A 13,861-nucleotide genomic window follows, 5' to 3' on the forward strand; every position below is an offset into this window, starting at 1 on the left:
TCTATGTGGGGGTGTCCGTGCATAAGGTTCTATGTGAGGGTGTCTGCGCATCAGGTTCGATGTGGGGGTGTCTGTGCATCAGGTTCTATGTGGGTGTGTCTGTGCATCAGGTTCTATGAGGGGGTGTCTGTGCATCAGGTTCTATGAGGGGGTGTCTGTGCATCAGGTTCTATGAGGGGGTGTCTGTGCATAAGGTTCTATGTGGGGGTGTCTGTGCATAAGGTTCTATGTGGGGGTGTCTGTGCATAAGGTTCTATGTGGGGGTGTCTGTGCATAAGGTTCTATGTGGGGGTGTCTGTGCATAAGGTTCTATGTGGGGGTGTCTGTGCATAAGGTTCTATGTGGGGGTGTCTGTGCATCAGGTTCTATGTGATGGTGTCCGCGCGTCAGTTTCTACGTGGGCGTTTCTGGGCTTCAGGTTCTACATGGGCGTCTCTGGGCTTCAGGTTCTACGTGGGGGGCTTAAGAGCCTAACTAAAAGCAGCAGGCTGTGCAGACTCAGAGGGAACTCCTGGAGCCTGCTGAAGGCAGCCTGAGAAGAAAGAAATCACGTTTTAATAGGTCATGTCTTAAAAAGACAGACCTCGGCTCAGTGATGACATAATTGCCGAATCACTTTTTCATTTCCCTCCAGTGTTTCGACGACAGGAAGCTGGAGTTCCTCTTTAAGCAGCCGATCCGGTGGGAGTTATGTGTTTGGACAGTAGCAAACACACATCGGAATTATTTAAATTTTTCATCAGATTACGCTGGGGTGAGGTTGTCAAAACGTCTCAACGTCATTAGACGGATGTCTACATTCTAGCTTAACCTGCTGCCTCCGATACACATCAAAGGAGCTGTGACGCGGCCAGGAGCCCTTACATTCGGCAGCGCTGCAATTAGTATTAACAAGGCGAAATGAAATAAATAAAAGCACCTACGGGCACACGCGGATTGGCAAACACGAACATCAATCACACACTGCCTGAATCAGCCCACACAAAATGTGCAAAGTAGTAACAGCGGCAAACACTCAGAAAAGATGAGCGGAAACATCTGAGGCTCGTGCAGCATCCAAGACTAAGCCCCTCCCAACACGTCCCCATTGCTACAAAATCCTATAGCCTGATGGATGCAGGGACGTCATAAACGCAACGCACACACAAACAAATCAAATATAAATAATGCAATACAACCCACACACGCGCCGCTGCAACTGGCGTGCTTTGAGGGAGATCGGTGTTATCATGGCAAAGCGAAAAACATGACAGATAACATTTTCAGCGATCTGGCTGCGATCTGTACTCGGTGAAAGCAGCCACAACTAGCTGTTGCTGGGGTAGAGCGCGGCCCTCAGGGACTAATACTCTTCAGCGTGTTCACTAAACCTTCGATCGCATGTCGTCCCTAATTACTACCCCAGCCGCTTGTTGGCAACACGAGAGCTCAGCTCCTCACCTCATGGCGGCGGCTCGGCAGAAGAACGGAAAGGAAGGATTCTTCTTCCGGCCGTGCTCATTATCAGACGCGGGGATATCCCACCTCAAAGTGCTTCCATCTCGCACTGCACGCAGACACACATACTACACTTACTCTCTGAATAGAGATGCCGACAGACAATAACTCTGATTTATCTGTGCATCCTGGAAGCAAGGAGGACTTCTAGGGCCATATTTACAGTAAATTTAAAATTTTAATTAAACACACGGACAGGGGGCGGCTTCCTCCGTTGGCGGTGGGGGTTACAGTAAATTTAAATTAAACACACGGACAGGGGGCGGCTTCCTCCGTTGGCGGGGGGGGGGGGGCGGGAACGGACAGCGGGAGGGGGGTCGGGAAGGCGAAAACGTCAAAATACGTAAACTTACAAAGTGAAAACACATTTATAAACAAAATGCTCCTTACCTGATTGCCTCGTGGGAACACGAATCTTGCAGCCAACTCCAACAACAAACACTTGTCAAAAGAAGAAAACAGGCCGACTCCCCAAAAAAAAATAACACACACCCACCGCCGCGTTGACGAACACAAGTGGGTGGAGAGGGAAAAAATTGCGGGAACGCCCCCGAATCTGGTCCGGCCTTGACGGACAGATCCGGCACCCAATAGCTAGCCTCCATTTCTGGAGCTAGCCAATGGGAGCCGGGGGACGGTCCCGAAGTCCTTATTGTAAACAAAGGATTACGCCTGCGCCGAAAAGCTGCGCAAAGCGCAGCCTTCGGCAGGCGAAACCCAAAAAGTAGAACTACGGTGCAGCCAGCACCGGTTATGTCATATCGCTTTATTTAGGCGGATCAAGAGGGGGGGGGGGGGGGAGGAAGGGAGTAGTATGGATGACAATTGTTCTGTTTAGATGGCAGGGTAAGTTCAGCCGAGAGCATTCCCTTCTATGACAGCTTTGTAGAGTCTATGAATTAGAGTGTCATAGTCAACTGTGTCGAAGGAAGCGGACAGGTCCTAGAGAAGTTATGCAGCGACACAGCTGTGGTATTCAGTGTTTTTGGGGTCAACCCAGATGCCGATGAGGGCAGATTCTGTGCCTATTCCTGGACAGAAATCCTGTTTGGAAGTCGGAAAGTATGGTGTTATCTTCAATAAACTGAGACATCTGGGTGAATGCTGCTCTATCAGGTTACCCAGAAAAGGTACATTTGTAATCGGTCTGTAGTTGTTTGGGTCTTGTGGGTCCAGGTTTGTTTCCTTTAATAATGGGCATATGTTCTCCTTTTTTAAGACTTATGGAAAGATTCCTGTAGTTAAAGAGTTACTGATCATTCATCTTACTGGTGGGACAGCAGAGGTAGTCAAAAGTATGTTCTTGGAGGTTTGTGGTGGAAAAGGGTCCGAAAGGCAGCCAGCTGCCAGCTTAGACAACACGCATAGGTTCATTTTGTGATAGTTGTTTGAAGGAATGCAGACGCTGGGTTAGCCTAACCTTGGAAGGGATTGTTGGAAATGGTTTGTTGCTGGTGGGTTTCCTCTGTTTTAAATAGGAGTCCAAAATGTCTACTTTGGTTGTGTGATGATTTGCCAATTTATCAGTAAATTCTTGAGTAATGGGATGAGTTCCTTCTGTGCATTTAGGTGGAGGAGATGGTGGTTGACAGTGAGTTGGTGAGCTGTTTTATTTTTGTAGAGTAGCTTTGCTGTTTCATAGATAAGGGGATGCAAAGGTATGAAGAGTGGCATGTCCTTTATTTTGTTTGCATCTGTTTAGGGAGGAAGGTGTATTTGTTAGGGGTGGTGGTGGAGCATGTGGGTCATGTTTTGAGGCTCAGAATTGTGCAATGGATGAGAGATATGTTCGAGTTTGCGTAGTTGTTCTTGTCTTCCTATTCACACACTCCCCCACCCCTCAACTGAAGCCAGCCATGTCCAGGTTGTGGAACAGTGCCCTCACGCTTACTTCCTGACAGACTGATATGGCTGACATTATGTTCCTTTCGTGGAATGTAAACGGCCCCTAGACCATATTAAGCTAACAGCTGTCCTTCGCTATATGAAACATATGTCCCCAGCAGTATTCATGCAACAAGAAACACACCTACTAGGTATCCAATGCTCATTCCTGGGGCAATATGGCTATATCATAGGTATCACCGGAGGGCCCAGGGGTGAGACTATCCTCCTACGTAAAATCCTCCCTTTGACAGCCCCAAAGACACACCTGGACCCCGTTGATAGATATGTTGGACTGGAGGGCCCCCTGGAAGGGAGACAGCTTAACCTTCTCAGTGTCTACATGCAGCCTGCAGGCCACCAGCAGCGCATTTGGGGTTTGTCGACTGGTGCTAGCGGGGTTATCCCAGGGCCACATAAATGCTGCACCCGACGTGAACATAGACACAACAGAAGGTCCATCGCCCCACAGGCTCACTATGACCAACATTCTACAGAACTGCATCAATGCTTCCGGTCTCTGACGTACGGAGGATGTGGCACTCACAAACCTGAGAATACACTCACATTACGGCAGCCCACAGGGCCCTATTACTTATTGACCTTTTCCTACTGCTTGCCCCAGAGGCGCTACAATTTGTCATGGTAGACATCCTTCCTTGTGGCATCTCTGATCACTCCACAGTCCACCTCCATCTGAGTTTTCCAAAGTCCAACAGATGGCTAATGTGGCGGCTACCTGCATGGTACCTGACCGAGGCTGATTGCATCGACCTGCTGGCTTTAAAGATTGAGGACTATTTCCAGGTTAACCTAGGTATGATCACTTCCGCTGCCACACTGTGGGAGGCGGGCATGGCCACATTCAGAGAACGAGCCAAAGCATACGTCCACTGTAAAGAGAAGACAAAGCAGCCCCATATATCGAAGCTTGAAACTAAGATCCTGGCACTGAAGAGGCAATATGCTCTCGCTTTGAGCCAAATCATGTTCCGTCAATTAAAATTAGAGATGAGTTTTCTTTGTCAGCTGACCCTCGATGAGGCCCGCCAGTGCTGGATGACACTGCCCTCTCAAATGCCTGGAGCGAGTAACCCCTGACCTTAGAGGACGTGGAAAATGCCCTATCAGAGCTTAATGCAAGGAGAATACCATATCCAAATGGTTTCCAGGTAGAATACTACCACAAATTCCAAGATGTGCTGGCCCCACATCTGTTCAATCTCTTTCTAGGATGGTTCCACCCAGACCAGGACCTGGCTAGCATAGTTCTGCTAAATTAGGTTGTTCATTTCTACAGTTTTGCATCTTCAGATTGCAAGCTCTCTCAAAAAGCCTCCTCCATATTCCCAAAAGCCTGCATGAAAAGCTCTTCTCTCCCTTTCTTAAGAGGGACGGTCTCCTTACTTCCCATCCTCTGCATGCCTCCTATTTCTGAACACAGCCTACTTTCATTCACATGCATGTTAGCCATAATCTTTATTTCTGCCAACTGCTGTCATTTCACAACAAAAGTTCAAAAATCACAACCTCTTCTTCTCTGAAAGTCATTGCTGCAACCTAACAAATCCAGATCTCCCCTATCATATATATTAATCGCATCAGCCACCTGCCTGAACTGATATACCCTTTTCCCACTAATAATTACGCCTAACTCCTGTTAATTAATACCACCACAAAGAACCTGGAATTAATGCATGGAATGGTTTTCTTGAGAATCCAAAACTAAAACCTCTGGATTAACCACTCACCTTGGTTTCCAGAGCACTGTGTGGCGTAAAGCACCCCAATGCCTCTTTAGAGGTATTAAGTGTTGTATACATGTAATTACATAGAATATATAATCCTCCTGCCCCACAATAATACCATAACACTTGGGACGTGTTGCAAAGTTATCAGAGATGCACCTTGTTGCTATTGGAGGAATGCACAAAATGAATGCTGAAACTTGTATGATAAGCGGTCAGATAAATGTTATGGCTGCTTGCATATGGAAAGATTGATGTGTCTTCGGGTCTATGGTCAAAAATCAATTGAAAGAGTTTAAAAAAACAATAAGATAACACTTGGTGTCAGGGCAGTCGCATTGTAGTTCATACAGGCTGCACAATAATTCCCTGTCGCTCCACCAAGAGACAATACATATTTCAAGTTTTGCATTTCATTTTTGTTTTTCCTCCTCGGAGTACTAAGGCCGTTTGTCCTCCTGTATTTCTATTTCTTTTATCCTACATCAACTATAATACTCATGCGCAGAACTGCTGATAATGATACTGACCATCACCCTCTCCAAACTGCTTTCAGAAAATGTTGTACCAGCACATGCATAGTATAGACACATCCAACACCTGCCGTTATGTGTGCTCCCTTATTCCCCCATGTCGCCGCAGTAGACAAATTGTATTAACCTAAAGAAGTATATCAAAAACACTCCACACTATCTCTTGCACCTCTTTTTATGTAGAATAAAAGCACGGCTGCAACCAACAAGTTAGCCCTGGTACTGCATGAATTAACACAACTAGATTTGATACCATCCCTGGAGTTCTACATATCCAGACAGGTAGATGAGAGACAAGATATAAAGAATGAAAACAGCAGGTAACAAGAGCGATTGTCCTAAGTGGGAAAAGGGGATATTAGACTGGGGCATCTTAGATATCATTCACTCTGCGCTCGAATATAATAACTATAAGGCTAAGCCCCTAACCCCTGATTGCGTGTGCAAACCAGGTCACAGGATCCGTATTTGCCCACAACAAATGGCATCCAGGGGCCAAGTTCACATGTAGGGCAATAGAACAATGTCAACAAATATGGGACGCAAACATACAGAGATATACATGGACAGGAACTAACACACACCCTTGAATAGCAATGAAATTAACATAATTGTCTTTGTTTCAGAGGAAATGGGACTGTAAAGGTGGTAAGCAACCTCAATTGTTACACCACCATGTACGATGCTGACAAACAGGGCACCTGTCTGGCCAGCCTGTCAGGGCTGGCCTGATGGATCACTTTTGTCAGTGCAGGACACATGCAACTACCCCTAAATTGAATGACTTCTGTACACTTGTAACTCTACATACGCCTGTCCCCGTGATACCAGGAGTGGACCTCTCCGACTTGCATAACCATCCCATGGGCCGTTATAGTAACAGACTGTCGTTTGATTTTTGTATAGGTTATTTTACCAACATCACTTCTCGTGTTATCATTGATGTTACATTTTGCGACACGTCACGTTTTGAGCTGTTATCAAATATATGACTAAGTTCTCACTCCTACAGATTTTCAGACCTTGGGAAGCTGCCAAAGAGCAAGTTGTGCTGTAAAAAATAAACTAAGCTGCACGCTTTAAGGCAAATGACCCTGCAACTGATGACCTACCCACCTCGGCAGTGTAGTCCACCTTCACTTTCGTGATGGTCCAGTAGCAAGGGTCTTCGCTGCGCTGCAGCCACGACTTGCGGGTCACAATCCGCCCGATGCCGAAGTGACGCAGCCCGCTGAGCAGGAAGAAGAGGCGGCTCTCGTTGCGAACGTCCTCCCAGGCCAGCACGGGTAGCCGCTTTCCGGTGAAGGGTCGGGTCATGGTTTGGTAATCCAAGGCATAGCGCTGCGAATCACGCGGGCGATTTTTCAGAGCCCGATACTCGCGAATCTTGCGAGCCATCTCGGCAATCAGCCGCAAGCGCTTCTTCCGAGCCATCGCTAATTCGAAATGGACAAGGACACACAATCAGAAAACACTACGATAAGCCTGAAGCTTTGAGAAGTCCCGCTGTACCTTTCACTAAATAACCCGATTTCTGGCTTGTGCTATGATAGGACACAGAATAACATCGTATGTCACGGTAGGAACGTTCCATCCAAATCTGTTGCAGAAGGGATGGCAAACCAGAGTGCCCGCATCTATGGGTTGAAGAACATGCTGTTGGTGGAAGCAGCCATAGTAAGGTCATAAGGATTGTGCACCCGCCTAAACAGACCGACTGGGAAACGGAAGCTCAAGGTCGCTAAGGATTGGTTCCCCCCAGGTGACGATCACGGAAAATAAGTTAGCCTTTACTCATAGGTGCACTCTATTTCCCGCCGGAAGTAGGCGGGTTCTTTGTCTTAGTGTAGTACAGGTTTGCATTTCTCAGGAAATAAAGCGACTTCAAAAGACGAACTGAGTAGCCATGTTGGAATGGGGGAACTGAGCGTATCGTATCCTATATTTAAAGAGAAGTAATCCCCATAGTGTTTTATATTCGACTAAACCACCTTAATGAAAATTTAGAGCTTTCAATGGTCAACAGACCGCCCAGTTAGAACAGCTACTACATCAACATTTTCAATATTGGAATTTACTATTCTCATCCTTATTCTGCGCATTTGGTGTTATGACTGTGGGCCATATTTGAGTTAGCCGTCGAGTACTTGATGTGTGTGGACAGTAAGCGTGTCCTTTCGGCACCCAGACCCACTTCACCTGTTCCACATTACAGTCAGTGAGAAAATCTGGACGGCGATTTTCTGCAGTTTTAAACACGTTTTGTTCGGCAGCACGGGAAATTAAGAAACTGGGCTTCGATGCAGACAAGCGAGCAGCAGGAACTCGGATCAACGGAACCGTATTTGGATGCAATTTTGTGCGGGTTACGGAAAGGAAGCAAACCAACGAAAGTGTGTTTATTTTTGGTGATTTGCAGTGACACCGTCTGAGCCATGAACCTAGACATCAAATATTTTTGTTCATCCGAAAGAACATAAACTTAGATTAATCACTTTAAATAGACTAATAGGCCATAAATGAAACCTTTCATTTATTTACATCGTTAATATCGGATAGCATCAGTCTGAACAATCTAATTATATAAACTCAATAATTAAAATCAGCTTGTTTATTTTTGTTATGGTCGTAAAATACAACATCCATGCTTTAGGAAAAGGGGAGATATGTTTTTGGCCTAAATACACTGACATGAGATGGCAATATTATCATATGTTGATAATTTGCCTCAAAAGGCAGAGTTGCACTGCTCATGTAAGCAAGGATGTGCTACACACGACATATGGGGATCCTACGTTTAGCCTGTCACTGCTAACGTATCAGGGCTTGCCAGTGATGAAAACCTGAGTCTCCTTTTTGGGACCAAAATGTAATTTTTTTTAGACTCTGACCTCATTTTCGGTGGCATGACTGAGAGAGCTACCTTCCATGGAGTGTTCTTTTCTCTCAATGAGGGTGCTCCCCAGTAGATTTGGCTTGTCTATGATTTAATGGTAAAAACATAACCTCTAGTATTTCAAAATAAAAGTTGTTTGTAAGTGCCTCTTACTTCCAATGTACGTTCCTGAAACAACACTTTCTATATCCTTGTATCTTACATAATTATCACAGAGTAATGTTTGTTTTTTCAGAGCAACGTTCTATGAAATTAGTGATAGATTTCGAACAATAAATCAGTGCAAACTAACTTAACTTACTAACGTTTCTGGAAATAGATGCATACCTATAGGTGAATGTTGTTCTAATATGAGCTGAGGCCAGGATAATAAAACCTTTTTCCATTAATAAGCATCCCAGAATGTTACAGAAATATTTTTGCTTACTTTTTCAAACTAATATGTAGTTTATTAGGGTAGATCTAAGGACGTTTTTAAAAAGGTCATGGAGCAGGAATATAAAGAAGATGACATGCCTCCAAGTGCTGATTCAAAAACAATGTGCAGCTCCTTGAAGAATCCCATCAGAAGGGCCCACACCTGGGAATTTTCTGATTCCGAAAGTGACAATGAGACAATAACCGAGGACAGAGGCACTGGATCAAATTCAAGCCCTTGTGCTTTAAGGTTTTGTGCATTCAACAACTCAATTAGTAGTCAGCAATGCTCGTTCATTGGAGGTGAAGCTTCTGTTGTAGCTCAACCTATTCCCATTCCACCTCTCAGCAGCCCAGCAAAAAAGAAAGTAAGAAAGAAGCAGAGCCCAAAAGAGCTGGAGTCCAGCATGGTTCAGATAGAGGCACGGAAACTGGGGAAAGAAACAAAAAGGTTGGAGAAGGAGCGAGCAAAAGAGTTAGTGCGACTGGAGCGGGAAAACAAGAGATTGGAAAAGGAGCGTCAGAAAGAACATGAGCTGCAAGAGAGACAGAGCCGAAAGGAAATGTCTGACGCCATTAAGTTCCTGCGACCAGATCAGTGCATGAAGCACATGAGCATCTGTGTGGACACAGGTGGGGACACTTTGGAATAACAGTGGCATTCCTGATCAAGACCAAAAGTATTATTTTGATCATTATCACTTTCAGGAAGGTGGGGGAATATAGTGGATGTTCTCATTCAAAATACCTATTTACAGTAAGGTAAAGTGGGATTTTACTGTATGCACGTTCTTGCCAAGTGAGGTGCCTATTCCATTTTAAACCAATTAGAGTGTATTCTTACTGAATAAGAGTTTTCTGAATTTAGGACTATAGAATTGTAGACATGACTCTGCCTACACCCACTATTTAGGACATAAACCTGTTGGTTAAGTGCAGCTAAAACCTATTTATTAGAAAATCAGTTGATATATGTAATACTGATAATCTTGTACATTAGGTTTCAAGTTAAAAGTACTTATTCATTTCACATACTCTAAATTTTCAGTATACCATGAAGCAGGCAAATGGAGGTATAGAAGTCCCACGTGCCAGCTAAACATTTTAGAGGGGGGCCTGAAACACCAGCACCATGCCTAGGTTTAGGAAATAACCCCACACATAGATATCAAACATTTAAATCAAAACTCAAAGAAATTGCCTTCAGAATGAGCACCTGGTGTAGGGGTCCAATTGAAATTGGTTTGAGTCAAGTTTTTAGTAGATGCTTACTGAGTCTAACACCACTTGAATCTTAGTTACATTGGAGACTTGGACCTCTGTCTAACACTGAATATCTCTTTGCATGAGGGTTTCACACTATGAATCCTTACCACGCTTATCTCAACCTCTTTACCAACTCCCCAGATATTCCTGGTTTAATGCTCCCTCCAATAGCACTGTTGCCTACTACACTCATAACTATTTAGGTAAATGTAATTTAAAATGTTTATCGTTTGATTATTTAAAATGTTTACTCTGAAATCATAATCAAACATTGACACAGAATGGGGTCATATTGCTTACATGTAGATAAAACCTATTTATCTAGACAGCAATTTTATTTATTTATTTAGTGTTTTCTATAGCGCGAACATGACCCTGCGTAGGGTATCATAGCTCTTTACAGGAGCATTTCAACATACAAAACCTTATACTTTACCAAGTCATTAGTGATTTACAACATTAAACTTCAGGAAAACATATAAACATATATATAAGTCAACAGTTAAGTTACCATGAAAAGCTTAAAACATTAAGCTACATGTTAAAACATATATATAAGCCCATATATGGTTAATGAATGGCTAGCGGAAGCATGGAAACAGAGATGAGAGGTTTACAGACAGAAGTTCTTGCTATATGGACTTATTGGAGAAATTTCCTCATATAAAACGATTTTGCTTCCTTTTGGAATGCCACGATGGATGGAATTCTTCTAATGTTAGGGGGGAGTGCGTTCCATATTCTCGGAGCTGCCCCGGAGAACGCTCGGTCATAAGTTATTTTCTTGCAAAAACGAGCCAGTTTCAGTAGTAGGTCTGCTTTGCTCCTGGAGAACCGACACCCTCCTGATAGCGTGAGTTTCTGTGCTAGGTAAACTGGTGTTTTGTGAGTGATGCATGCCAACTTGCCTGAATTCTTGCTTCGAAGGGCAGCCAGTTGAGTACTTTCAAGTGAGGGGAGATATGGTCAAATTTTTGGATCCCGATATAAGTCTTTTGGCTGCATTAAGACATGCTTTCAATGGGGCTGTTGAGATCTTGTGGAGCCCGGCCAAGGTAGTCCAACCATACTCGATCCTTGATATGACCAGTGCCTGAACTGCTGTTTTAAGATCTGTTTTAATTAGGAATGGTTTTAGTTTTCGCAAGTAGCTTAAATGGAAATGGGTGTCTTTTGCCATTGTGTTGATATGTGCTAACATGTTCAGGTTTTTGTCCAGAGTAATTCCCAGAGATTTAGTAGAGTCGACAATCTTCGAAGTACACTTTAGAGTAGTGATAAGGTTGGTCCATTCTACTATCTTTGATTTACTTTTCTGGGGTGTAATCAGTAGGAATTCGGTTTTCTGAGCGTTAAGCTTCAGGTGGTTCTTGGTTAGCCATTGGAGGGTTCTCGTTAGTGCCTGGTTCATGGTCTTTATCTCTTCTGTCGATGCGACCTTGATGTACAGCTGAGTGTCATCTGCGTACATGTGGAAAGCAATGTTCGCTTTTTGTAATATATCCGTGAGTGGTTCTATGTATAGATTGAATAGCGCCAGAGATAGCGTTGACCCCTGCGGAACTCAGATTGTATTTCTGGTTGGGCCTGAAAGGGTTTGGTTGTTATTTTTTTGTCATGGTTTCCCCCACTTTTTGCCTGGTAACTGATGTGATTTAGACTAAGTGCGTGGGTTCCTTCTAACCAGGTCCCCAGTTCCAGAGCTCTTTCCCAAAACTGTACAATTGTTTCCCCAATTTGGCAAAATGTTTAGCACCCTCTGTAAGTCCCTAGTAAATGGTACCCCTTTTTACCTAGGGTCGGAGGTACTAAAGAGGGCCCCAAAGGGCAGCAGCACACATTTGTGCCACCCTAAGGGACCCCTCACCAAGCCCATGCAAGGCTGTCTTTGCAGACTGCATGTCTTGGTTAGGCCTGGGCGTGAAATTCCGCTCCGCTTGCGTAGAGCGCGGAGTTCAGAAAAAACTCCACTTAGCGGTGAGGAGCAGAGTTTTTCTCTTCGGTAGCTTTCAAATATTAAGTTGGAGAGTGAGGAAAATCTTACTCCAGACTATCTCCTGGCAAGTATTCTCAGTTATGGCTGGTCGCTGCCGCTCACAATGAGAAACTTCTGCTCCACTGAGGTGGACACGATTTTTCAGAAGTAGCCATCTTTTTGATGGCATACATAGGAATTCTGGGGCAAGGTTATGCCCACTTATCACAGGAAGTGGACAAATAGGGGGCGTTGTGACCCCAAGGGTCAGTAGCCCATTGGCTACTAACCTACACTACTCTAACACCCTTAAATTCAGTATTTAGCGGAGTCTCCAGCACCAGAGAAGAAGATCCTGATGACCTAAGAAGAGAAAGGACACCAAATATATGCAAAAACAGAGAGGAGAGAAGAAGTAGCTAACCTGGTACCAGCACCACTGACCTATCTGCATCCCTTGTCAAAAACTGCGCCAAAGTCGATTCGTCCTGCAGCTGTTGACTTCAGAAACTTGGGGAGCTGCCTGCCTTCGATAAAAAAGATCGCCTGTGGGACAGCGGCCCTGTTCTCTGCATCTTGCAGCAACTCCAAAAGATAGGACTCTGAGGTCTCCGAAACCACTAAAACCCAACATCTGAAGCCACCTCTGCACCCGTCGCTCCAAGCTTGAGTTAAAGTGGGCCAGAAGTGCCATCAGCGTCCCCCAATCCTCCAGAGCTGAGTTCATTGGGGTTTCACCCCTCATGGACCATCCAACATCGTCTGCAGCCTCTGCATGCAGGCCTCCTCTACCATAACTGCTCCAGCAAGGAAAAACCTGATGCCTAAGGACACCTCTGCGCCTTATGCTCCTGGGCAGTGGAGAAGAGAACCAAAGCTGTCCTTTCGTCCCGAGCATCGTGAGGCCTAAGCCCCCATGTTGCCTAAGGCAAGTCCGTCTGCGCCCGTCCGCGCCTGGCCCCTGCGAGAGCCACGACACCCGACGCCGCTACGATGCCAACTTCCCCCACGGACTCAATGCAGGCCGATCATCCAACTGCTGCCAGGCCTCCCCAAAGATCACCCACGGACCCTTCACCTGCCGTAGCTACAGCTACACCAGTGGCTGAGCACCTGGAAGTCCTGCCCCACCCGCCATGGCAGGACGCAACCATCTCAGATGCATGCTACTCAACACCCGCTCCTTCCAAAAGCACGCCATCGAACTCTGGGACCTACTCGACTCTGCTTCCCCAGACGTCGCCTTCCTAACGGAGACCTGGATGAACCCCTCCTCGGCATCCGACATTGCCATAGCCATGGCAACCCTGGACCGCTACAAGATCACCTGAAGAGACTGCACCAATAGACCAGGAGGAGGAATCGCCATCGTCCATAGGAGTACCCTCAGAATTTCAACCCGCACCAAAGACACCCCTTTCACGGCCGAACACCTGCACTTCCAGATCCACATTGACCCCAACACCGCCGTCAGAGGAACCCAAGTTTACAGACCACCCCCGGACCCCGACCACAGTTCAGGGACTCCATCACCGACATCGTCAGCACACACGCCCTTGCTTTCACAGACTACATCCTCCTCGGAGACTTGAACTTCCACCTCGAGAACGCCAACAACAGCAACTCCATCGCCCTGCTCGAAAAC

At 45.5% G+C, this 13,861-nt stretch overlaps 2 protein-coding genes across 2 annotated transcripts in view; one reads left to right on the forward strand and one right to left on the reverse strand.

Annotated features, from left to right (window-relative positions):
* The window catches only part of MRPS34 (mitochondrial ribosomal protein S34), a 29,329-nt gene extending 21,907 nt beyond the window's left edge, over positions 1-7,422 (reverse strand). The window contains exon 1 of the mRNA XM_078662983.1: positions 6,779-7,422. Within this exon, the coding sequence (XP_078519109.1) occupies positions 6,779-7,096 (318 nt within the window). The 5' untranslated portion in view covers positions 7,097-7,422. The remainder of the gene's footprint in view (positions 1-6,778) is intronic.
* A 154-nt stretch (positions 7,423-7,576) lies between these two features.
* The window catches only part of EME2 (essential meiotic structure-specific endonuclease subunit 2), a 175,961-nt gene continuing 169,676 nt past the window's right edge, over positions 7,577-13,861 (forward strand). The window contains exon 1 of the mRNA XM_078662984.1: positions 7,577-9,608. Within this exon, the coding sequence (XP_078519110.1) occupies positions 9,044-9,608 (565 nt within the window). The 5' untranslated portion in view covers positions 7,577-9,043. The remainder of the gene's footprint in view (positions 9,609-13,861) is intronic.

The sequence above is a fragment of the Lissotriton helveticus genome, chromosome 10, assembly GCF_964261635.1.
Source record: "Lissotriton helveticus chromosome 10, aLisHel1.1, whole genome shotgun sequence".
Taxonomy (NCBI): domain Eukaryota; kingdom Metazoa; phylum Chordata; class Amphibia; order Caudata; family Salamandridae; genus Lissotriton; species Lissotriton helveticus.